At 41.8% G+C, this 25,198-nt stretch overlaps 3 protein-coding genes across 4 annotated transcripts; 2 read left to right on the forward strand and 1 right to left on the reverse strand.

Annotated features, from left to right (window-relative positions):
- Positions 1 to 3,498: 3,498 nt before the first annotated feature.
- On the forward strand, positions 3,499 to 8,382 carry LOC111651405 (creatine kinase M-type). 2 transcript variants are annotated; one of them, XM_023401352.2, is made up of 9 exons: positions 3,499 to 3,592; positions 4,194 to 4,240; positions 4,849 to 5,047; positions 5,557 to 5,714; positions 6,431 to 6,563; positions 6,669 to 6,825; positions 7,067 to 7,190; positions 7,326 to 7,515; positions 8,025 to 8,382. In XM_023401352.2, exons 1-9 carry the CDS (start codon positions 3,577 to 3,579, stop codon positions 8,183 to 8,185), a joined length of 1,185 nt encoding a protein of 394 aa, XP_023257120.1. In that variant the 5' UTR covers positions 3,499 to 3,576; the 3' UTR covers positions 8,186 to 8,382. The 2 variants fall into 2 exon arrangements, with proteins under 2 accessions (XP_023257120.1, XP_023257121.1); XM_023401353.2 differs by having other exon boundaries at positions 5,569 to 5,714.
- Positions 8,383 to 9,133: 751 nt separating this feature from the next.
- Positions 9,134 to 17,679, forward strand: LOC111651403 (NLR family CARD domain-containing protein 3-like). The gene is made up of 10 exons (XM_087172693.1): positions 9,134 to 9,339; positions 9,959 to 10,065; positions 10,190 to 10,262; positions 11,271 to 11,514; positions 11,800 to 11,844; positions 12,445 to 14,245; positions 14,332 to 14,505; positions 15,752 to 15,925; positions 16,561 to 16,607; positions 16,761 to 17,679. Exons 3-10 carry the CDS (start codon positions 10,218 to 10,220, stop codon positions 17,282 to 17,284), a joined length of 3,054 nt encoding a protein of 1,017 aa, XP_087028819.1. The 5' UTR covers positions 9,134 to 9,339; positions 9,959 to 10,065; positions 10,190 to 10,217; the 3' UTR covers positions 17,285 to 17,679.
- LOC147819422 (uncharacterized) lies at positions 17,662 to 19,881 on the reverse strand. The gene is made up of 4 exons (XM_087172694.1): positions 19,871 to 19,881; positions 18,443 to 18,621; positions 18,119 to 18,358; positions 17,662 to 18,017 (listed from the first exon to the last, which is right to left on the reverse strand). The coding sequence occupies exons 1-4, from the start codon at positions 19,879 to 19,881 to the stop codon at positions 17,662 to 17,664; spliced, it is 786 nt and encodes a 261-aa protein (XP_087028820.1).
- Between the last annotated feature and the right edge of the window lie 5,317 nt (positions 19,882 to 25,198).

The following is a 25,198-nucleotide window of genomic DNA, read 5'->3' on the forward strand; positions in this document are numbered from 1 at the left end:
AGTGACCTTTGACCTTTGGGTTAGGGTTAGTCCAAGTGAATGTTTGTGCAAATTTATAGAAATTCCTTCAAGGTGTTACTGGGATATCGCGTTCACAAGAACAGGATGGAGGACCCGAGAAAATGATGCCCATCTGAAAACAAAACAGTAGAACATGATGGAATTTGAAACAGGTCTTAGCATTTTCAAACCAAAAAGTTCAATGTTTTGGGAAACGTGTTTATTTTCTTGGTTGGACTTACTTAAAGTTAGATGAGAGGTTTAATGCCGCTCTCATGTGTGTTGTAAATCAAGTCTAAACGTACTGGGAGCCAGTGTAAAGAGGCTAAAATAGGTGTGATGTGGTCTCTTGGTTCAGAGAATCAGTTAGTTCTCCTGCACAGTTCTAGATCAGCTGCTCGTGTTCCTGTTATTTTGGTGACTGGTTCTCCACTTTTCTACATCTTGTACACCAGTGACTGTTGCAGTAACCACACTAACAGACACATTATCTAATTTCCAAATGATTCTGTGATTCCGAGTCTTCCAGAGGGGGAAGAGCAAAGTCATGGTCCTGTGGTTGATGATTTTGTTTTAGAAAGTTTTAGAAAGAGTCCTGTAGTCCTGTACTAACCAGGATCAAAGGTGCTGACACTGAGCTTGTGGACAGGTAGAAATACTTCCTGAGGAAGATGCACTCTGTTTATGTCTCCTCCTATGATGACTCTCTTTTATAGAAGTTTTATTGAATCAGTATTAGTGTTCTTGTTGTTGTACTGCATGGTAATTTGGCCGGAGCCAACAAAAACAGGCTTGGTAGTCTCATCAAAGTGGCTGCTTATATTTCAGAGATCATCCTCTTCGGACAGACTTTGAACTGTTACCCTCAGGTCATTGATTAAGGGTTCCCTTAATGAGAACCAAAAGATTCAAGTTTTCCTTTGTTCCCACTAATATTCAGCTGTTAAATGGCACATAGTATTTGATTGTTGTCTTGATCACTGATTTGCAGAGACTGCTTTTGGGACTTTTGCACATGCCCATAAGTGTTGGTGCTATGTGTGTCTTTGTATGTGTATTTTTGTACAGCCGGGCTGTAAATCAATTTCCCTGTAAGGGAAAATAAAGATACTTTGAACTTCGATAATATGTTAGTATTTATGTTTTATCATGTGTTTATATCAGTTTAAAATCAGAATAGATGTTGTGTTAACACAGTATTTCTTAATCCAAAACACTGATATGGATCTGATGTGGTTGTCTGTTCTAACACATGGGCTTATTATTCACTAACGAGCAGATTCTTTCAAAATGATATTATTGATCAAATATATGTTATCTATTGGGAGGCCGGGTGAATAGCTGTTTTGAATCAGCTCTCAGAAAAGTCAAGCAAACTCGGGGCAGATAGTGTCTTATTATTTGTACTGAAGAGTAAAGAGAACAGCAGCATCTAACTGGAGCCAAGTGACATTTGCAGTTTACATGCTGTTTAATGTGCTGCAGATGAGCAGCTAATTAACCTTCTACCTGCAAGCAGACATTAGCAGTGCGCTTTGGAGGTTTTTTAAAAATTAAGCTAGTTTCATATTGGAATGATGAAAGGTTAGGAGCGGCACAGAAAATGCCACAGCAGTGAACAGCTGATGTATATTGATACCACAGCTGGGTCAGAGTAACCTGAAACGAGTCTGAGTGGCGGAGGGATAAAACCACGAGGCAGTACTTCTTTTTATTCTTCTTGTTTTTATTCGTATTTCATCCTTGGACTTATCGTTGCTTTATAGCTCTCTCTGTATTTTGACTTGCTTTATGTTGGCCTGGCCCTTTTTGGCTTTAAATCCCTGTAATACATATTGCTAATCCTTCTTTCTGGCCCTTGCTTCTGTGGTCACTGCAGTATTTGCTCTGCACCTGATTTTAAAGAACTTGGTAATATTTACAGTCACATTACAAAGAGCCTCTCACATACTCTGACTGCAATGAGCAGCTTCTTCAGCGACAGGCTGCTGCAGCCGCAGTGCGTGAAGGAGAGATACGTAAGTCTAAACACTGAACAATATTCAGATTCCTGTGCCACCCCAAACGTGAGTGAGGCCTCATCCTGGCTACCCGTATGAAAACTGTCTCGCTCCGTCACTCGTTAGTAGCACTTATTATTTTTTACTGGCTGATTTATGCAGCAGACAGACGAGTTAGCACTTGTTACTGTTATATTTCTGTCGATCTGAACAAACACGCTCACTTCAGCTGTTTATATTACAAATAAAATCTTTAAAGTTTTTCTCTCTGCTTCAAACACGGAGCTGTTCATATCATAGCAACAAAAATTAAACCAAAACTAGAGAAACAAAACTAGGCCACTATCTTACCACACTGCGATACTGCTGGTGCCGGGGCCCAGTCAGAAGAAAACCAGTTTCCCATTTTGCTCTTTCACTCTTTCTTTTAACTTCAGATGTGAGAGTCCAGAAAGTCCAGAAAATAATACAAGTGGCCGACAAAAGAAGACAGTCAGTTTCATCGACTGTCACGACCAGAGATTGAGCCGAGATCAACGATAACCCTCAGAGGCTGCTTCCTTATCTTTTGTCTATGCGTCATTCGATGACCTGGCATTAGGGAAAGTGCTTCCGCTTTTGACAGGAAGTAAATTATACTCACATTGTAAATGTTTCAGATTAAAATTATTAGTGCACACCTGTAGCAACAGTGCATACATCTCCTTTTTCCCAAATATAGAGTGTAAAGTTTGTATAAACTTATTAATCACAATCTTAAATCGTGTGGAGAGATGAGAACAACATTTCTGCAGTAAAAGTAAAAAGTATCTCAAGATCAAATACTTGTGAACATTGTTTGAGTAAAAGTAATTTTTCCACAGCTGCTTGTTGTGTCCGCCAGTGAAGAGGCTTCGCAGTAGGTTGGAGTGCAATGTGATCATTGTGAATATGATGTGAGCTACACCTGCTGGTGAAATCGATGTAGTACAGGTACATGAGGCAGACACAGGGATGCGTTACATTTGTGTTTCCCCCAAAATGATGTGTATCCTAATACATCCATGGTCTCCTGAGCTGTGACTTCATGCTTTACAGTGTTGAGGTGACTGAGGTAGATGTGAAAACAATGGCACATTGGACATTGCTCAGGAAATACTTTACTTTATACTACTTTAACTGTAGTATATTAAAGGCAAAAACTATCATGGCAATGGGACAATTTAACTGTCCAATCAGAGCTGACTATGTAAATAACTTGCGGAGAGAAAGAGAGGCATGAGTGTGGTCACAATACCATATCAAAATTAATAATATAGATATTTTTAATATATGTACATCTACAAATTTCACTGTTGGTTTTTCATATGTGTTATAAACTTATATCTCCATATATCCAGAAGATGTATACATATAATATAGGTGACATATACAGCAACATCACATGCTCTCTTGTGTGCAGTTATAAAAAGGCTGACATTGTTTGGACTGTAACTGGACTCCTGCAGGCTGCGGGGATGAGCTGCTCAGATCCGACGCAACTATTCTTAGATCTTTTGTTGTGCTGACGGTCTGTGTCTGCCATCACACTGACGACATGTGGAAGGTCAAACGTGAGTGTCCCATCGTTTTCACTGCATGCCTCTGTGTTTTTCACTCAGGACACTAACTCACTGTCGTAGTTTCTTACATCTGACTGATTAAAGGTTTGTTCTGCCCAGATACAGTGACTGTCTGTGAATACAAGAATCCTCCATGCTATAAAATCTTATACTGTATCATGTGGTTCATGTACTTAGTGTCTCTTTACTTAACTTTACTTTAAACAAGATAAACAGCAATCTTTACATGTGTTCAATGTGTGGAGTTTTTGATATGGAGTTTAACCTGCAACAAACAAACATAATAATATTTGGATCTTCAGTGATAATTAACACCTGTATGATTAGAAAAGACTGGGAGGATGTGTCCGTTGAATAATTCCTTTGAAGGCAAATATGTTACTGGTGTAAATATTTACATTTTAATCAATTTTAATCAAAACTTTTCATTTTCACTACTAGATACTAAATTATCTGCATAATTTGTTTCTAAATCTTTTTTGGGGTTGACTCATTGATTCATCAGATTTGATTTATTAAACAATCTGACATTTTATATTATGTGTATAAAACAAAATTGACTGATATATTTACCATTTTGCTTTTGTTGCAGCTCCCGTTGTGTTTCCTAAGGAGACGAGGTACCGGCCGATTTTAGAGGTGATGATACAGCGACAGTCTGAGTTCAGTTAAAACTGAAGCTGAACTGAACGTTATTCAAACAACTGACAGTCAGTTTAACACAGAACGAAATAACCTTTCAGTCTCACTCCTACCTGATATTTTCACCCTCTAACTTAGAAATGCGTTGCTTTCTTTACTGTATTATGTCAATGGTAATCATAAAAACTGTAGTTTAGTGTTGTTCTCAGTTTTGCCAGTTGCACAACTTGATACTTTTGAGTCCACTACAGTCAGTATTTAGTTCTGTATCACTTTGAATATTAAAGTACAAATCAAAAGTGAGTTAGCTGCCTTTGTAGATTAAAATCCAGACAAGGGTAAAAAGATACCAGGCTGATATTGGTATGATGTAAGCATCACAGCTACAACTAATACAACTGATAATGGGTGTGTTAGATTTACAGTAGGTGTGCGAATGATCCAGCATTGACAATAATCAATAGCACCGGTGGCGCCAAGGAGGTTTGGGCTCCTAAATCAAATTTTCCTTCAGGCCCCATAAAGGACTGGGCCGGTCCTGGAGTTAAACATTGTTGAGACCTTGTGGCATCATTCTTACTAACAGCTCTTTCATGTGCGTCCAGAGTTTGGTTCCCCCCGACCCCATGTCCCAGTTCAACCTGAGGAGGGGTTCCCCTGAGGAGGAGTTCCCCAACCTTTGCAGGAACTCTACGTGGATGGGACGGATCCTCACACCGGCCATGTACCGCCGACAGTTCGACCGCTGCACCGACAGTGGGGTCATCTTCGATGATGTCATCCGCCCGGGCCTGGAGGAACCAGGTGATGTCACTGTGATGTCAGCCTGTACAGATGTTTTCAAATATATTTCTGAAGGTTTTCTGCTCTATTGAACTTGTTTCTCAGCTGATTATATGATCATAATGTTGTTTTTACAAACATCACTGATGTAAACATGAATAACATTAACTGTTGTTGAGTATTACTCTGTTTTTGAAGACCTGTGGTTATTCCATGTTTCAGATTTGTTAATGGAGCATTTACATAAATTTTAGATAAAGTTTTTGAGGAAATATGAAACTACATTGGAAAAATATTTTTACAGATTTCAGGCTCCTGTTCAGAGTCCTGTAAATGTGATGGACTGCAGTTCCTCTTGTGGCCACTAGATGGCCGTCTGAAATAAACCTGATTGTACTTGAGTAAATGGGTAAAAAACTCTCTCTAGATTCACAAAGTTGATATTTTTCCTAGATTTGGGAGGATTTGGAAGGATTGTCAGTGTTGGTCTTTAGATTTGTCCATCAGTCTGTAATGTTGTGTGTATGAAGGTGAATCTTCAGGCCCTGTATCTGTGGGATGTGTTGCGGGTGACGCTCAGTCCTACATCCTGTTCTGTGACTTCTTCGACCGAGTCATCGAGGCGTACCACCAACACAAGATCACCAGCCAGACGCCAGAGAGCGACTTCAACTACGATAACCTGAAGGTATCTGTTTCCTGGTTGCGGCACGACAAACAATGTCTCACATGAATGAGGTCTGGAGAAATCCTAGTTGATCACCTCTCACTGAGACAATTGTTGCTCTGATTGGCTTCAATAGTTTGCAACAGGCTGCAACCACAAGCCTCCAGAAAACTCTTTACTGGAGTTTCAAATGTACAAGTGCGGCAATACAGAAGACATTGTTTAACATGGATGGGATTTCCCAAAGAGTGATGGAAACGACCACCTTTGTGCATCATTAGGTCAACTTCAACCTCAGTGAACCTCTCCAATATAATGATATTCTAGCATTGACGAGAGGTTTTTTGAAGGCACCACACTGCTTGTATGATTGTGTACCTACAGTTATACAAGCCTACATTACATTCACACTAGAATCATACAGACAATACAGAAAAACATAAGTTTCACATATTCCAAAGTCAGATTCAAGCAAAGCACCGGCAGCAGTTACGTGATGAAGGTGGTTTTCATTATCTATTAAGACCTTAAATCATTAACTTTGCACTTTATCATGTAGTCAATGGCGAGATCACAAGAGTCTGAAGGGAAATGGTAGAAAAAGACTGCTGGTGTTCAAGGGTAGCAACACGTTAGCTTCAAACACATGCTAAATCAAACCAAAATGTTTACAGAGATGCAAAATGTTTACAGAGATCCGACTGATCTATCGAAGCTTGATTTGTCTGTGTTTGCAGGGGGGTGATGACTTTGACCGGTCATACGCCGTACGCTGTGAGGTGAGTGTTGTTCGAGGTGTTGAAGACTTCAGCTTCCCGACACACTGCAGCCGAGGAGAGCGCAGACAGCTCCTCACGCTGGCCAGGAGAGGTACTGCATGTCTGTGTTTCAGTGGATTTGATTCTCAACAACCTGATTGTGTTGCAGCAGCTTCAGACGGGGTTTGGAGTCATTGACTCCTCCTCTCTTTCTCAGCTCTGCAGCGACTGGAGGAGGAGGAGCTGCCGGGTCGACTCCTCTTACTGGAGGAGATGAACCAGGAACAGCAGAGGGAGCTGAACCTGAATGCTCCGTCTTCCTCCCAGCTCCGAATCGGCATAGCCCGCGACTGGCCGGACGCCCGGGCCATCTGGTCAGTTCGCAACAGTCCGCAATAGTCTGGTTTGTTGGTAGAAGAGGTCGGCTCTACTGTAGGGTTGGTGGTTTGATTCCCCACCTCCACATGTCCATGTTAAACTACGGAAAGATTTAGGCACTTTGGATAAAAGTGTCTCGCACATTCATCACATACATTCACCTGGGAGACCAGTGATTCAAATCCTTGTGCAAGATGTCGAATGTCACGTGTATTGTCCCATGATTCCTTTTTGCAGGGTGAGTAAAGATGGCAGCCTCGTGGTCTGGGTCAACATGGAAGACCACCTCAGACTGGTGTCTACACGAGAGGACGCCAACATCGCTGAGGCATTGAAATGCATCTGCATCAACCTGCAGAAGGTCAGCGATGGGTCTGATTCTCAGGGACATTCAGTTTCTCATTGAGACTGAAGCTTCTTAATCAAAATAACCATACATAAAATCATGCAGATTTATAACGATGCAGAACCACAATCGAAAACTGTGTGTTTCCAGCTGGAGGTGTACTACAGAGAGCTCCGACACCCGTTCATCTGGAAGCAGCAGCTGGGATGGGTGACCAGCTCTCCGGCCGACGTGGGGACGGGTCTGAGGGTCAGTGTCCACCTCAAACTGCAACACCTTCCCAAACACAGACGCCTCGAGGACGTCCTGCAGAGGCTGAGGATCCGCATAGACAAATCAGGTGCTGGGAGAAAATTATTACAGTTTTATGAATTGCAATACCCTTGCGGCCCACCAGTGGGCCCCGGCGCAGAGGTAGGGAATCAGTATTTTCTGAGGGAAAACCTGAAATGCAGCAGCTTTAGCTCCTACTCTTTTCACGCTGTTGCTCCTGACTGTGTTCTTAATGTGCTGTGATGACTCTCTGCTACTTATTGAACCACAGACTCATTTTGGGAGAGTCTCTTACTGGATGTGAGATCGACAACAGCAGTTAAAGCTGCATTTGTTGTATGAGAGATGTTATATTAGTAAAGTTAAATGTAATGTATATAAGGAGGAGGGTCGATGCTTCGCTGCATAGAAACATAGAAACACTGACTCTCCCATATGATGTGACTTTAGCTGAAACGTTTCCCAAGCAAAAGTCTGAGGCCAAAATTCCATTCACTTAAATGGGAAGGTTGATGTTTGTTTCCCTAAAAGTTTGAGTTCAACAGAAGTCAACAGCTCTACCTTATTATTTCCCAGAATCCTCTGCGCTGTACCTTGTGAGCAATGTGGCGACCTTCGGCCTGAGCGAGGTGGTACTGACCCAGCTGGTGGTGGACGGGGTCAAGCTTCTCATCGCCATGGAGAAGAGGCTGGAGGTCAACAGAGACGTCGACGAGCTTGTTCCTACACAGAAGTAGATCTGGATGGTGATTGGCTGGAACGAGTGGAGAAACAGATGGACTGACCAATAAGATGGAAGTGTGTAACCCGGTGCTGCCAACAGAATCCAACAGCTTCCAGCTACAGAACAGAATCTCTTCTTCTAACAAATGCTCATCCAGCCTTTTGAGAATTTTTGTGATTATATGATCATTAATAAATCATTCAAAACATACTTTAACTAAAATTTAAAGTTTCCTGAAACCTTTAATTTACACGAGTTGTTTTTTTAGGGTTTAGGGTGTAAGGTAGAGTTGTAGTTACTGACTGTGACCACTGGAGGGAAGTGATCATGATCGTTTCTCTGGTTATCATTTGAAAACAAAAGCTGTTCATCAATAATCAGTAATAATGAAAACATTAAAACAGCAGCTGAGTGTTTGACTTGATAACAGCATGTGAACTTTAGTTTCTCACCACACACACACACACACACACACACACACACACACACACACACACACACACACACTCTCTCTCTCTACAAACAGGCACTTGATGGTTTTATTTTCTTTCTGTCGTCTCACTGGTTCCTAAAAACGCCTATAAGTTGGTTTGAGTATCTTTGATCAGCAGAAAAAGCAGTTTACTCTTCAACACATTCAGATCAATGAGCCTCAGACAGAAATCACATCAGAAATTTGCTATCAACATTGTACAAATGGCTGCCATTAACCATACTGATACCAACAGAGATGTCTAAAGAAAAAACACTGGTTCATGTTAAAATGACTCACAGAGAAACTGACCTTGCAAACACAAGCTGGAATCTAGACATGGGAGGTTGCAAATCAGGTCTTGCTGGATTCCTTGACATGGTAGAGGGAATCGTAAATAAAAGAGGAATTAATGTTTATACATGTCTTGGGAGAGTTGAATTCAGGCGTGAACCCATGTTTTGAGTGGAGCCTATGTCTTTTTATTGGGAGCCAAGCTTGGATACGGGTCTCTATCCAAGTATATGGACTTTGGTTCAAAAGTTTATTTGCTTTTGCTGCGAGACACAATGACTCACCTGGTATTGTCAAAACTGTAAAAAGCAACAAGGAAATATCTGGTCATTATCTGGAGTCATTACAGGAAGAAGCTCAGGGCGTTTTGGGACGTCTTCGGCAACTCTTTGGACTGCTGTGTAAGTTTTCTTTGTTTGATACGTTCAGTTTGTCTTTAGTGGCTTCGGTCTGTGTTTTTGCTGCATAATGTCAGTTGTAGTTGTTCAGTTGTTATTTAATTAGAAAGTAACAGTAATTCTGATACAGCATTAGTGCTACTTCCAGTGATCATGATAGTTTCTCTGTGAGTCCAGCTCCTTCCACATTAATATGAAGCGTGAATGTTTTATGTTGAAGACACCACTGCTGGTTTACAGCAGTCATCACTACAATTCTAATTGTCCGACCCTGTGTTAGTGTTCCAGTTTTTGTGAAGATCTGTCCGATCAATATCTGGAATATTTTTATCTAAGTTATTGATTATCTAAATTGGTTTAATCCCTACAAGTGCATCCAAGATTGTGATTGTTTTCTTAAGGAATTAAAGTAAAATGTTAGATTATTGGCGGAGCTGCTGCCGACAGTGTCGACAGTGACGACCTTCAGAGTAACGGGAACAGTCTGGGTGTTGAAGTTTGTTAGTTTTCAGATTTCTCAGTGTGTCAGAGTCGGAGCTGCTGCGGGTTAAATATTAATCATAACAAAGTCAGATAAAGGTCTTGTAGCTGATCTTTGAGCTGTAAATTCAAACTGGTTCAGCGGCCTGCAGACTGAGGACTGATGAAGGACAGGAAGCTGAGGATTTCAGCACATGGTTTTCTACACAGACCTGGTCTAGAGTGAAGAAGTCCATGGGAAGAAGCTGAGTAAGTAGACCTTTGGTGGTTCATTACAGTTTCTTGAAGCTGCTCTTTGTTCGGTGGTGTGTTGATGACTTAGAGTACATCAGTCACAGTGTCAAGTCAAATGATCTCCTCCGTCTCTCCACAGTCGTCAAACCCACAGACCGAACGCAGCGATGTCAGAGGAGTCGAGCGACACTCCAGCCTGTCAGCTGTCTGTTGTGAGTCACACTAATGTCTGACTGTCTTGTGTAAAGTTTGAGAGCAGGTGACTGCAGGTAGAGAGAGGACAGGAAGTTTTTAATCTTACACACAATAGAGTAAGTCTGACTCACAGCCCTATTGTTTTCAGGTTGTCCATCCGTCCGTCTCATTCCCATGGACACAATATCTCTGTAACCCCTCGATGGAACTTCTTCAAATTGTGCACAAACATTCACTAGGACTCAAGGGTGAAGTCATTCGATTTTGGTGGTCAAAGGTCAAAGGTCAAGACCAAGGTGACCTCAGAAAATATGGTTTTGGCCTTCTGAACACAATATCTCGAGAACTCCTCAAGGGAATCCATTCAAATTTGGCACAAATGTCCAATGCGACTCAAGGACGAACTGATTAGATTTATGTGCAGACAGCAATTATGGCCAAATTTCAAACTAATTTTATATGATTCTGGATAAACAGGGATGTAATCTGAAACTAGTCTGAGGAAGTAATTCTAGTTTGTCATTAAAAGTAATGATAGGATTAATTCCTCAACTTTAAGCCTTTATTAAGATATTAGTCATGTAAAGACCATTTCCTCCTCTCCAAAGGAAAAACCCACTGTATGCTTTGTTGGCCACAACCTCACGGCTCATCCTCCAAGTTATCAGTCAGCAAGGTGTTACAAAGCCGAGTGAAAAAAGTCCACTAAACAAACACAAAGAAGCACATGTGAATAAAGAAACTACAGACACGGGGGGGTGTGAGTTTGTTCTCTGTTCAGGACACCATACTCCACTATATCCTTACATAGAAAACAGTTGTTTGCCACTGTATTATTATTTATCTAATTTATGGAACCTTTAAAGGTATTGATGAAAATATAAACCAGATTTTAACTGAATGATTGAGAAGGTGGATTTAATTAAAAAATAAAAACTACACATGATGAATCATGATAGCATGAACCTTTCATTCTTGTTGACAGAGTGTGTTATTGAACTGTAAAAATCCTCTCATTTTATTAGGGAGCAAAGACGGAGAAGTCTGTGAAGAAGCAGCTGAAGGATCTTCTGCAGGATTTGAAACGTTGTGAACTGGAAGAGTTCCAGTGGTTCCTGCAGAATGCTGAGGAACTGGTTGGTTTTCCAGCCATCAAAGTGTGCAAGCTGGACAATGCAAATTACCTGAAAACAGTAGATGAGATGGTCAACATGTACACTAAAGATGTTATGGAAGTGGCAAATTTGATAAGGGAGAAAATGAAAGAAGGTAAGTCAAAGGAAGAGAAAAACATGACATACATGGCACATTACGCAGAAACAACGTCAAATACATTTATAAACATCTGAAATGCATTCAGTGCTCAAGCTGTATCTGTTTCAGTTTACCTTTGGTAAACCTCTTTGGCTTTGTCACTGTGTGTTTCCAGACTGTAAATGTCTGAGGACAAATGCCATCCATTTCATATTCTGTATATTTTGTTATTATACAGACATCATGAAAACAGAACAGAAGATAACTGTTCATGATTTGAGATTCACTTTCCTCCAACAGGGAAACAGCCACAAGACTCTTCAGCCCGTGCAGCTTCAGAAGCAGGTAGAGTTCAACAGGTTTTCAGTAAGTCTGTGAAGATTCTCAGTCATCCAGGTCATAGTTATCCAAGAAAAGTTGAATCAAGGGCAAAAGGACTTGGTTGTATGTAGATACTTGAAGATGTTCCGACTGAAGCCAGACCCGACGAAAGCCTCTAGCATGAGACCTGAAATGTCCTCAGGTATCTAGAACCAAAAACTGCAGTTCCTCTAATGGCCACTAGAGTCTGGCTCCAACAGTGAGTCAGTCCCCATAGACTCCCATGTTAAAATGTCCAACTTTACAGCAGAAATAAACATGTTTACAGCCTGGTACAAAAATGGTTTCTAGAGCTAATTTCGTCCTTTATAGGGCTTCGCTAAGCTTTTATGTTGGCTACAGTGTCTGTGTTGATGATTAGTTATGTTTGTTAAAATGAACAATTACTGATTTATTGTCTTACCATCACAAAACAAAGTGTTATCAAAGGAAATGTTAAGTCCTGGTGTGACATGGTACAAATTAGCAACATAGCATAGTGGCATAATCAAGCAGACTAATTGGTTGTCATTACTGAGCTGCCTCTTACTGTGCCATCTAATTATCTGTTGTTTATTCATTCAGAAGCTCTTGCCAAATGCCAGCCTGAACTCAAATCTAACCTGAAGAAGAAGTTCCAGTGTGTGTTTGAGGGGATCGCTAAAGCAGGAAACTCAACCCTTCTGAACCAGATCTACACAGAGCTCTACATCACAGAGGGAGGGACTGGAGAGGTCAATCATGAACATGAGGTCAGACAGATTGAAACAGCATCCAGGAAACCAGACAGACCAGAAACAACCATCAGACAAGAAGACATCTTTAAAGCCTCACCTGGAAGAGCTGGACCAATCAGAACAGTGATGACACTGGGAGTGGCTGGCATTGGGAAAACAGTCTTAACAAAGAAGTTCACTCTGGACTGGGCTGAAGACAAAGCCAACCAGGACATACAGTTCACATTTCCATTCACCTTCAGAGAGCTGAATGTGCTGAAAGAGAGAAAGTTCAGCTTGGTGGAACTTGTTCATCACTTCTTTACTGAAACCAAAGAAGCAGGAATCTGCAGGTTTGATCAGTTCCAGGTCGTGTTCATCTTTGACGGTCTGGATGAGTGTAGACTTCCTCTGGACTTCCACAACACTGAGATCCTGACTGATGTTACAGAGTCCACCTCAGTGGACGTGCTGCTGACAAACCTCATCAGGGGGAAGCTGCTTCCCTCTGCTCGCCTCTGGATAACCACACGACCTGCAGCAGCCAATCAGATCCCTCCTGAGTGTGTTGGCATGGTGACAGAGGTCAGAGGGTTCACCGACCCACAGAAGGAGGAGTACTTCAGGAAGAGGTTCAGAGATGAGGAGCAGGCCAGCAGCATCATCTCCCACATCAAGACATCACGAAGCCTCCACATCATGTGCCACATCCCAGTCTTCTGCTGGATCACTGCTACAGTTCTGGAGGATGTGTTGAAAACCAGAAGGAGAGGAGAGCTGCCCAAGACCCTGACTGAGATGTACATCCGCTTCCTGGTGGTTCTGCTAAAAATGAAGAACGTCAGGAATGATGGAAGACCTGCGTCAGATCCACACTGGAGTCCAGAGAACAGGAAGATGATTGAGTCTCTGGGAAAACTGGCTTTTGAGCAGCTGCAGAAAGGAAACCTGATCTTCTATGAATCAGACCTGACAGAGTGTGGCATTGATATCAGAGCAGCCTCAGTGTACTCAGGAGTGTTCACACAGATCTTTAAAGAGGAGAGAGGCCTGTACCAGGACAAGGTGTTCTGCTTCGTCCATCTGAGTGTTCAGGAGTTTCTGGCTGCTCTTCATGTCCATCTGACCTTCATCAAGTCTGGACTCAATCTGCTGTCGGATAAACAATTAACCTCCTGCTGGTCTAAACTGTTCGGAAACAAACCCAAACCAAAACATCTCTACCGTAGTGCTGTGGACGAGGCCTTACAGAGTCCAAATGGACACCTGGACTTGTTCCTCCGTTTCCTCCTGGGTCTTTCACTGCAGACCAATCAGACTCTCCTACGTGACCTGCTGACGCAGACAGGAAGTGGCTCACAGACCAATCAGAAAACAGTGAACTACATCAAGAAGAAGATCAATGAGAATCTGTCTCCAGAGAAAAGCATCAACCTGTTCCACTGTCTGAATGAACTGAATGATCGTTCTCTAGTGGAGCAGATCCAACAGTCCCTGAGTTCAGGACGTCTCTCCACAGATAAACTGTCTCCTGCTCAATGGTCAGCTCTGGTCTTCATCTTACTGTCCTCAGAAGAAGATCTCAACGTGTTTGACCTGAACAAATACTCTGGTTCAGAGGAGGCTCTCCTGAAGCTGCTGCCAGTGGTCAAAGAATCCAACAGAGCTCTGTAAGTATACATAGTTGGGTTTATTTATCATTACATAAAGACACTGGTATAGTTTCTAATTTAATTCCTTGCTATCATCTCTTTAGACTGAATGGCTGTAATCTGTCAGAGAGAAGCTGTGAAGCTCTTGCCTCGGTTCTAAAATCCCAGTCCTGCAGACTGAGAGAACTGGACCTGAGTAACAACAACCTGAGGGATTCAGGGGTGAAGCTGCTGTCTGCTGGACTGCAGAGTCCACACTGTACACTGGAGACTCTCAGGTCAGGACTAATCAACATTTTTTTTTAAAGCAAATTAGCCCAAATAAATTCAAACAAGTAGGTGTGAGAAATCTTTAAAGTTGGTTGAATAGGGAGTGAATGAGATGAAATGTGCAGCATGGGTGTTGTCTTATAAAAAAAACAAAGAGCATGGTTCAAAAGTGGCTCCAAAAGTGAGTCAATCCCCATAGACTCTAATGTTAAAATGTCCACCTTTACAGCAGAAATAGACACTCCCAACAGAAGTGCTCACCCAGGGGTACACTCCTCCTAGTGGTAAAAGTTGGTAACAACTTTCTCATATCATATCATGCACTATTCTGGTGTGCAGGAAACTGGACCACAATAATTATTTGTCAACCAAATAATAACATAAAAAATAAGATTAAGATAGAACTATTGCGAGAGAACAAAAAAACAGAGGGGAACTCCCAGAAGCAGTGACATGCAAAGACGTATTTTCTGCGAAATCCATACATGGTTATATTTAATTAATTCTCTCTAAAACTTGGTCGATAATCATTTATTACGTTCAGCGATGATTCTTGTATGTAACATTGCACTACAACTTCACCCCTTACTGCCATCTTTGAGATAGTCCCAATGGGGGAGGGCCGTCCAGGCCAACAAATGAGCGCACTTGCATTTGACTCTTTTGTTGGCCCGGCAACTTGTTTTGTGAAATTGGAAGGTAAAAAGGCTGCTTTCCTTTGCTGGTTGGATCCAGGAAGTGCAGAAAATGAAGAAAAAAATATTAGAAAATATTAAATATGTTGTATGCAAAATACAACAACATATCATGCAAAATGATGTGATGAAAACAGACTGTACATCCATGTCAATCCATCCATCCAATCCATACTATAGAAAATACCATAAAAACAGCTTTAAAAAATAACTATTAAAGTAGACAAGTCAGAATATTTACTACTATATGATGATGTTACAATGAAATAAAATAAAAAGCATATGTATTTATTCTTCCATTTGGCAAAAGCTTCATTCATAAACATATTTTAATGTTTTCTAACATTTAGTTGCTGAATGTTGTTGGGAATGTTACTGCATTATCCATCATCTGGCAACTTCTCCCATCTGACAGGGTGCTAAACTAACGGGAACTTTCTGATGCAGTCATCTTTTGTTTGTGTATTTGTTTGGAGAGAGTTTCTTCTTGCATTGACGGCACAAAGCAGCATCCTTACAGTATCTGCCATACTGTATGTGTTGTTTGGTCTATTCGCAGGCTGTCAGGATGTCTGATCACAGGGGAAGGTTGTGCTTCTCTGGCCTCAGCTCTAACATCCAACCACTCCCATCTAAGAGAGCTGGACCTGAGCTACAATCATCCAGGAGACTCAGGAGCAAAGCTGCTGTCTGCTGGACGGGAGGATCCAGACTGGAGACTGGAGACTCTCAGGTAAGGAGAGACTGAATGCAAATGTCTGCCTGTAAAAAAACAGCCAATAGGTCATCTGTGCAGCAGGCTCTTATGACCCATAGTTACGCTTTGTTGCTAGGCGACATCAGGGGCGTTTCTAGGGTTTGAGGAGATTGGGGGCTTAGCCCAGAAATATGTAGATGGTCCAGGGGGATCTTTCCCAGCACAATCTTTGAAAAAAACTTTTGGGTGATGTGTTCTTTTCAAGAAGTAGAAAATGCCAGACTTTTGTGCCACTTTTGGAGAAATGCCAAAACAAAGTCAAGTGACTATCCTGGTAATAAGTTAAACCAACCTCTCAGATAAAGGAAGAAGATTCCCTTTTTTATTAATGGTGGATGAATCTGACACAGGAGAGCTGTGTTTGATTCCCATGTGAAAGTAGCAGTTTATGTTGTTTCTATTATCCATGACGGTTTGACAAAGTTAATCGCGTTATGACTGTAACCATGACAACAAAGATAGTCTAATGTTGAGGAAGTACTTATTTCAACCCAAATCACCATCTTTTCCCAAACCTAACCAAGCCATGACTGTTATTATAGTGGCCATGACGTGACATGCATACTGATTGATAATGCGCTGGTCTGACCCCTCCCCCATGTTCCTTTCAGGATGGAGAATGATGGAGTCCAATGGTTGACACCAGGTCTGAAGAAGTGTAAGTGTGATTTCTTTCATGACAAAGCAGCACATTTCAACCACCTTCAAACTCATCACTCATTCAGATCACTGATGTCACGAGTCGTCATCAGACTGTCAATAACGATCGATCAATAACTGGAGCCGCGTTGTGTCTCGTTCTCTCCATCAGATTCCCGTAAACTCACCCTCGCCACAAACACGGTGAACGCAAACCTCAAACTGTCCGACGACAACAGCAAGGTGACACGTGTGCAAGAGAAGCAGTCGTATCCGGAACATGCGGACAGGTTTGACCGGCCTCAGCTGCTGTGTGAAGATGGTCTGACTGATCGCTGCTACTGGGAGGTGGATTGCGACGGATGGGTGGAGGTCGCAGTGAGTTACAGAGGAGTCAGCAGGAGAGGCGAAGCCGACGTCAGATTTGGAGAGAACGACCTTTCTTGGAGTCTGAGGTCCTCTGACGGTGTTTACTCTGTCTGTCATGACAGAAGTGAAACAACCGTCTCCTCCTCCTTCTCTAACAGAGTAGCAGTGTATGTGGACTGTCCGTCCGGCTCTCTGTCCTTCTACAGAGTCTCCTCTGACTCTCTGATCCACCTCCACACCTACAACACCACCTTCTCTGAACCTCTTTACCCTGGGTTTGGACTCTGGTCTTCTGGTTCCTCAGTGTCTCTGCCTGCGCTCAAATAGCCTTTTATTTTTAGAAAGTGAAATGACCCTGAAGTATCTGAGCAGCAGCCGTGATAAGAGCCGGTCCAAAGGAGCTTCTGTGCTTCCTATCTTCTCTCCTTTAGGAAACACTGCAGCTTCCTTTATGAAATGAAAAGAGAAATGCCGTCCCACAATTCCTTGCCACGGCAACATTAAAAGTGATGCACGGTTGTAGCTTCACTTCGAACTATAATTTATACTTGTTACTAAGATTTATCCACCTCTTTATGATGCAAACTTGTCTTGTGACACTTCACCTGCACCTTCATTCACAACTGGATTCTAGTTTTAATTTGTCAGTTGCAGTTGATTGTAAATTTTTGAAGTTATTGCAGTTTTAATGTGAAATAAAAATTTTATGAAGCTTTGCTTAATTGATGGTTTTTATGGAGCGTGTCTGGTATGAATTTTAACAGTAGAAGCAGCACAGTATAGAAATCACAACATAATGAAGTTTTTCCTGAATTTGTAATTTGAGGCAGACCCCTGCTGGAGGAAGAGGAAGAGGAGGAGGCAGACCCCTGCTGGAGGAAGAGGAAGAGGAGGAGGAGGAGGCAGACCCCTGCTGGAGGAAGAGGAAGAGGAGGAGGAGGAGGCAGACCCCTGCTGGAGGGGCCAGGCTGCTCCTCCGGGACATCGAAGTTAAAGGACTGTCCTTGTCCCACCTGGACCAAGGACAGACCCTTTGCTGAAGGGAGAGTCTGGCCAGCACCTGGACACACAGACAGACAGTTTTAGGATTTCCAGCTTTCATTAAAAGATAAATCACAGAACAGATTCCAACACACCAACAGCTTCATGACAAACTCTCACCACTGAGTCCTCGATTCACTTCAAAGAGCTGGATGTTGGTCTGAGGCATCATCCTGGGGCCGGCCAGCACTTCCTCTCTGATGCCACATGATCCTTGAGAATGAATGACCAGCGAGTCCTCACGGTCCCTCTGGACCACGTGGCCACCGGGTGAAGACGCAGAGCCGGTTGCAAACGGCCTCCACCAGGCGGCTAACACTGGCCCAGTTTGCAGGGCCCGAGTTCCGTCCAAGAAGACAGCTGAGAGATAATCAGAGAGCAGCGTGTGTGAATATAGATCTGATATTCATTAGAGGAAACAGCGATATCTGAAGTGAATCTCACCTCTGGAGACTCTCCTTCCCAGGACAGGAGGTGTTCTTCCACGTCGCTGCCTTGAACGGTCACCTGGGCTGCCTTTCCTGGTCTCTGGGCGGGAAGACAACTCGCTCTTCCTCCTGCTCTGTCTGGCAGGTGTTGCCAGGAGCTTGGAAGTACTTGGCACTGGCTTGAAGAAAAAGGTTCTGGATCAAAAATGAATTTTTTTTTTATATATATATATATATATATATATATGCAGAGAGAATCCAGGTAAGAGACGTCCAGGATGACGTGGAGATCCTGGATGAGGAGGAGCGTCTCCTCCGCCCCATGTGTCCTCCTCCAACAGTGGAGCCTCCACTCCTCCAGGAGATCCTCTGGATCACCTTGGCAACAGTCAGGCCGAGCATCCTGAGCTTCCCCTCCAGCTGGGACCGCTATGCCTCAATGTGACAAGATATGGCGCTATCAATCCAACACACCGACATCGGTAACCCAGGCAACCATTTCAGAAGCAGCACCAGCAAGCTTCTTTGTCACCTGGAGGGAGAGAGACAGAGAAAGGTTTCACATGTTAATGTTTCTTTATTTATTGTATAAGCAATAAATAAAGCAGACAGAGCTAGCCCCCGACTTAGCCCCCGGTTCAAATTAGCCTCAAAATGATTTTGAGCTTATAAAGTGATGTTTACAAATAATTCCAATATTTGTAGTTGTAAATCAAACTTTGTAAACCTGGAAAATAAATCTGCTGGAGAAAAATTCAAGTTTGTGTATGTGAAAACAAATTGTGCCAAAGAGATTTGTATTTGAGACTGTGTGAATTAAAACTGAACAAATGATCAGTGGTGGTTAAACAGAGACACAGGGAAAGAAGAAATGCTTTTGTGGACGTCTGTACAGAGATAAAGAGCAGAAAACTGTAAAACTCAGTGAGCAACATTCCCAGTGTGACACTGTGGGAACTTTTGACCAGAGTTTCTGTTTTCTGCTCCGTATCACGACAGATGTTGACAAATCCATTTCTTCTTTTACAGTGTCTTTCTTTAACATTGATCATTTGTTGAGTTTTGATTCAGACTGTAAACAAATACAAATCTCTTCAACACAAGTGCAATTGTTTCACATACGCATACACATATTGTTTCTCATCCACTCTCCCGCCCACCTCCCTAACTGATTGCATCACTGAAATAAAAACCTGGTTCACTCTAAACTTCCTTAAATTAAACAGTAACAAAACCGAGGTTCTCCTCATTGGCACCAAATCTACATTATCCAAAACCAACAGTTTTTCTCTCACTATTGATAACTCCTCCGTTTCACCCTCCCCCCAGGTTAAGAGTCTGGGTGTCATCCTTGACAGCACACTATCCTTTCAATCCCACATCAGTAACATTACCCGGTCTGCCTACTTCCACCTACGAAACATTAATCACCCTTACCCCCCACACTGCCGCCATCCTTGTCCACAGCCTCGTCACTTCCCGTCTGGATTACTGTAACTCTCTCCTCTTCGGCCTCCCTCTTAAATCACAGCGTCTAGCGTCACAAAGTGGTATTACAACACAGGACAGGTCGGGGCTGGTGCGCATGCGCATTTCAGTAGATAACTCTGAAATACAACAGATGGAGGTCTTGATCATGACATCATCACTGTGGCTGCTTCACACACTGTTGATCGTGTTAATTCATTATCTGAACATTTTAAAACTAAAGTTCTGGCCACATCTTATATTGCACCTTTACAGCACAACCACCAAAAAATGACATTTAAAAGTGAAGCTACATGTTCTTTGTCCACATTGCAAACCAACTTAGTTTTGACACTTAAGTTAAAACAAAGATATTGAGCTTAACTTGACTGATATTGACACATTTGATGCATATAAAACATTTAGATTTACTTTTACAGCATATAAATCACAATCATGCTTTCCCTTATACTTACATTCAATTTGTGACGTACAAACATTTGTATTTGCCCATTTTGCCTTCAGGCCAGTAGATGTTGCACTGTTCACATGAAGCATCAAGATATAAACCCTTTGTGGAACCACTTTGCTGAGAAAGTAAAACCTCTGACGCTCTGGGACTCACATCCAGTACCAGGCAGTTGATTTCTGCAAGTAAAGAAGATACAACAGCCCGGGAAATTTTACTCACCCAGTATTTCACTTACTGACTGTGGACTGCTCACAGAGCCAGGTGTCAGTTCACAGCTGCCATGTTGGTTTCTGGGTATATGAAGCAGTCATGGCGCTGTCTCACCAGTCACCGCATGTTGGCAGTCTTTATGTTATGACCCAGCTGGGGGAAAAGGGAAGCAACATAAAACCAGGTGTTATTGGTAAATCAAATTTACTGATTTAATTTATTGCGTGACCAGGAGGGTAAATAATTAAACAAATATACAAACAAGGCAAGAGGGTAACTGAAGTAGGGGAACAGGAGCCAACAAAGAGCCTAACTATGCGATTCTAACCAACCCAAAAACGCAAGAAGCAGCACCCCTGTTCCTAATGTGTCCAACAGTCTTTTTCTGAGGGTGTGAGGCACAATCAGAATTTTAAACCTAGCCCAGTCCCCAACAATCAACACCAGCATCTCAAACCAAATCACACATTACACACAAATGTTCACAAAGGAGGTAAAGAGGCGAGCTGCCTATCATGTCAGCCGCCACTAATGATGTGCAGCCGGGCTCTTAGACTCTCTTCCTCTGATGCTCAAACGGCAGCAGCTGTGGTGAGGACTGACAGGGTCATTGCTGCACCAATAGGAGAAGCCGTGGAGTCGGAGGCTCCTCCTCTCTGCTCCGACAGGGACAGGTAATCGATCAGTGCACCACCTCCACCTGCAGTGTCCACACATGTAGATCTTCTCTTCCCAAACATACACACAGTGTCTTATATGATGATATAGTATTTTTTAATGTAACACTTGTGGCCATAACATTGTTCAGTCTGATCAGCTGTGCTCTTCCTGGTTCCCTTCACCCTCACTGTCGTATTACACTCTCTGCCCCACGTCAGACATACAGTCACATGACTTCTGGACTCCACTGTAGCTGTAACAAACTGTCAATAGTTTAAAACATTAGATTCATATTTCATAGTCCTCAGCCATTATCGTTAATATCAGTGCTGTTCCAACAGCATCACTTATTCAGAGGGAGATTGTTACTGGAGCAAATAAATGTTAACTGTCTCACACATTAGGACTCATGATGAATAATTATTATACTTGTTACTAAAGATTCTGTTGCTGTTGATTCAACTACTTCTTTTTATTAAACAAACTGACATATGACAGTGAAATTCAGCTTTAACTTCATCCACAACTATTGATTTTAAATAGTTGATTGTAAATTGTACACTACAGTATTTAATGAATCCATTTATTATTCTTTTATACATGTTTCCAGTGTTGTAAGTTGTTTAAATCAATGTAGTTTATAATGTCCAATAAAGTTATTTCTGAAGCTCTTACTTTAACTTTGTTGATGGTTTTTATAGAACACATCTGGTATGAATTTTCACATAGTAACACGTACAGCCTTGTGTGACTATTTCTATGTTAGTTTTAATCAACAACATAAATACTAGAAATATTTAAATGCTGTCCGACAACACTGACGATGAAGGATCAAGAAACATGCTGATGTTAACTGGTAAATACTTTCACCTGTGGAGGTGGTGACAGTGCTCGAGATGATCCATCACTTAATCACAGTTTAATATCTATAAATTCTGATCTTAAAAGTGTTGCTACCATCACCTGTCAACAACTGCAGAAGTGAAGCTGCAGGTAAGAAACTGAACCTGTGAATACTGAAGACAGAGAATAATAAACTAACTCGTCAGCAGTTAGTCTGTCATTTCATCAGAGGAAGATGAACTGGGAGGTTTTCTACCATCATCATCATCATCATCATCATCATCATCATCACAGCACATTAGAGAACTAAGGATGTCCATGCAGTCTCCCTTCAACCAGATGAATGGAAACTAATGGGCTGCTCTGTACATGAGCTCCTCCTTCTGTTGGCACAGATCACTCAGTTTTCACACTGTGGAAACCTTTAAATGACAATAAAACACAACCACTTGAGTTAAGATGCGGCTGATCACAGTTGATCACAAATATCGATCAGCTGTCAGGATAGGTGCATGAATGTCTGCTTCAGTTGAGGACTGGTTTGAGTATTAAATGAACAATCTTCTATAAGACAAATATCTGTCTAAACATTTTATATACGTCACGTTATCTTAACTTGACCTATCACGACGTCCTGAAGGACAATGTATTAACTGACATTAACGCTGCGCATTACACTAACGCAGATCAATTAAACTGGGTCACGTGGAGAAACACAAACCAAACGTCGTTAGATTAACGTCGATTAAATTCACCTTTTTATTGGGCTTTGACTGAACACCTCCACGGGCTAACCCAGGTTGAAACAGGTTACCTGTCCAGCGGATCCAGGTACCGTTAGCATAGCAATCGCTAAGTTATCAGCTAACGCTAGCACTAGCCGGCTAGCTTGGTTAGCAAGGTGCATCTTCACCTGAACTGTGATATTAACAGGGATGCTAACAGCTAGCAAAGAAACAGGCTTAAAACCAAATGTACCTGTCATGGGGAAACCACATGCCGTAAAGTGAGGCACACCTGTTCACACACAGAGCAGGTGTCTCTCCTCCATCCTGCTGTTTGGTTGGATATTTTATTAAGTATATTACTTGCTAACGTTGACATGCTCCACACATACTTCATACATTCTGCAGTTGTGTGGAAAACATTAATACATTGATCTGAAGGTGTGTTTTCACCTGTCCTCCGTGTCGCACCTGTCTCCTCCTCTGCCACAGACCAGGAACTGGCTAACCTGAGCTGGAGCAGTCCATTGGGTTAAGTAGAGGGGTTCCCAGAGGAGGAGACCAAGTGCTGCAGAGTGGGAGGGGTGTTTTGTGTCAGTCAAGGGTTTGGGCCATTAAAACACTTTCTTTTTTTTTTAAGAAAACATATTTTAAATGGACTTAAATTAATTAATCATTGATAATGTGTTGTATTTGAATATTGCTGTCCATGTGAACTGTTTGAAGAAGATAATTGATTGTGTCTTCAGCAGGTGAGCTCACCTGAAGGCTGAGGTGACTCAGGGCATTTTGTCCAACTGAGAGAGCCACACAGCTACAGACCCATGTTTAAGGGCATAGCCAAAAGTGCAGTTAGCAAATTCCTTTTTGTTAATTGTTATTTGTTTGTTTCACATCAAACTAGAGACTCAGGGTCAGTAAGGTCATTTCCCCATAGAATTCAATACAATCGGACTTTTTGCAACCAGTGGAGTCGCCCCCTGATGGTCATTCGATAGAAAGCTTAAAAGTTTAAGGCACTTCCACATTGGCTTCATTTTCCAGACCTGGAGTCGACGTCCATTTTTATACAGTCTATGGTTTAAATCAGTCAGGAGTCATCATGAAGAACAAGCTGATGAGTTTAGACTGAGCATCATCATCATCAGAACTAAATACTATAGTTTATACATTAATGTGTAAATCCCCTCCCTGTGTGGAAAGACCTAAACATTCATTTTCTCTATTTATCAAATGTATAGAAATGTCAGGAAACTATAAACTTCTGTCTGAATATTATTTATTCTGATCTTTTGCTCAGTTAATTATATTTATCTGAATCTGATGACTGTGGTGGTTGGTTCACTCTTCAACATGAGTTTTTTCATCATATGTATTGTGTTTCACAGAAAACACATTAATTAGATCCATTCATTTCATCAACCCTGTCACAGTCACTAATGTGTCCATCAGACATGTTGAGAACATCTATTCAAACTTCAGTTAAACACACAGACTTTTATTTTCAGCTGCAGCAGAATCAGAATCATAGTTTCTAAAGACAGAAAAAAAATGTGGAGTAAAATGTCAGAGCAGCCACAGAAAATATATTAATGAATATTTCATCGTGTCATGAAGCTTCAGTTGAGAGTGAGGCCCATTACACACAGATACAGACAACAGCAGCTGTCACTGTTACACTGAACATAAAGAGTTAACTAATACATTCGATTCTAATAGAGAATAATTTGGTTTATTACTGGCCATGTTTTATTTCTTTTATTCATACAGGTGAGATGGTTTATGATTTAAATAAATCTGTAAATATGTGATTGTAAAAAGAAAACTTTAAAATAAACTCAGCTGATGTTGAAATGTTTTAAAGATCCTGTCTGATGAAAATAAAATGAAAATCAATTCTGTCTCTCTGCTGCTGGAACATGACGTTTCACCAGGGATCAATAAAGTTTTATCTGAACAGTAACAGTCATTCACAAACTTCACTCCTCCCACCTGAGAGGTGCAGTTCCACCTTTGCTTCATGTTCACCAGAGGAAACCCTGCTGTTTCACAATAAAAGCAGAGAAAAACAGAGCTGCAGTGAGAGGAGGAGCAACACAGGAAACAAAGGACAGCGTCAACGTCTCACTCCAGAAATGAACCTTAAGTCTGTCAGAGCAACAACTGAGCTGCAGCGGAGACGAGTCTGTTTCTCTCTGACAGAAAATTAAAGTGAGTCCATCAGGTCTTTGTCAACAACACAGCAGAGTCTCTACCAAACACTGGTGAGTACAGCTGATCATATTTACTGTTTGAACAACCAGCACTAACACAAATCTTCATCTCTACTCAGGTGGAAGTTTCACTCTCTTCATTTCATACTGACACTTGTGAAATGGGTCACAATATAACTGTG

Source organism: Seriola lalandi, unplaced genomic scaffold (assembly GCF_002814215.2).
Source record: "Seriola lalandi dorsalis isolate HSWRI2012SDOR001 ecotype SW California unplaced genomic scaffold, Sedor1 jcf7180002053612, whole genome shotgun sequence".
Taxonomy (NCBI): Eukaryota; Metazoa; Chordata; class Actinopteri; order Carangiformes; family Carangidae; genus Seriola; species Seriola lalandi.

Excerpts from the sequence above, each read along its gene's own strand:
- LOC111651405 (XM_023401352.2), top strand. Across the intron at positions 5,048-5,556 it reads CCCGGGCCTGGAGGAACCAG|GTGAATCTTCAGGCCCTGTA; the intron begins GTGATGTCACTG and ends GTGTGTATGAAG. Across the intron at positions 6,826-7,066 it reads CCGGACGCCCGGGCCATCTG|GGTGAGTAAAGATGGCAGCC; the intron begins GTCAGTTCGCAA and ends TCCTTTTTGCAG.
- LOC111651403 (XM_087172693.1), top strand. The coding sequence starts at position 10,218 with ATGTCAGAGGAGTCGAGCGACACTCCAGCCTGTCAGCTGTCTGTT. Across the intron at positions 11,515-11,799 it reads AAGGGAGAAAATGAAAGAAG|GGAAACAGCCACAAGACTCT; the intron begins GTAAGTCAAAGG and ends TTCCTCCAACAG. Across the intron at positions 11,845-12,444 it reads CCGTGCAGCTTCAGAAGCAG|AAGCTCTTGCCAAATGCCAG; the intron begins GTAGAGTTCAAC and ends TTATTCATTCAG.
- LOC147819422 (XM_087172694.1), bottom strand. Across the intron at positions 18,359-18,442 it reads GGGAAGGAGAGTCTCCAGAG|CTGTCTTCTTGGACGGAACT; the intron begins GTGAGATTCACT and ends ATTATCTCTCAG. Across the intron at positions 18,018-18,118 it reads AGTGAATCGAGGACTCAGTG|GTGCTGGCCAGACTCTCCCT; the intron begins GTGAGAGTTTGT and ends CTGTGTGTCCAG.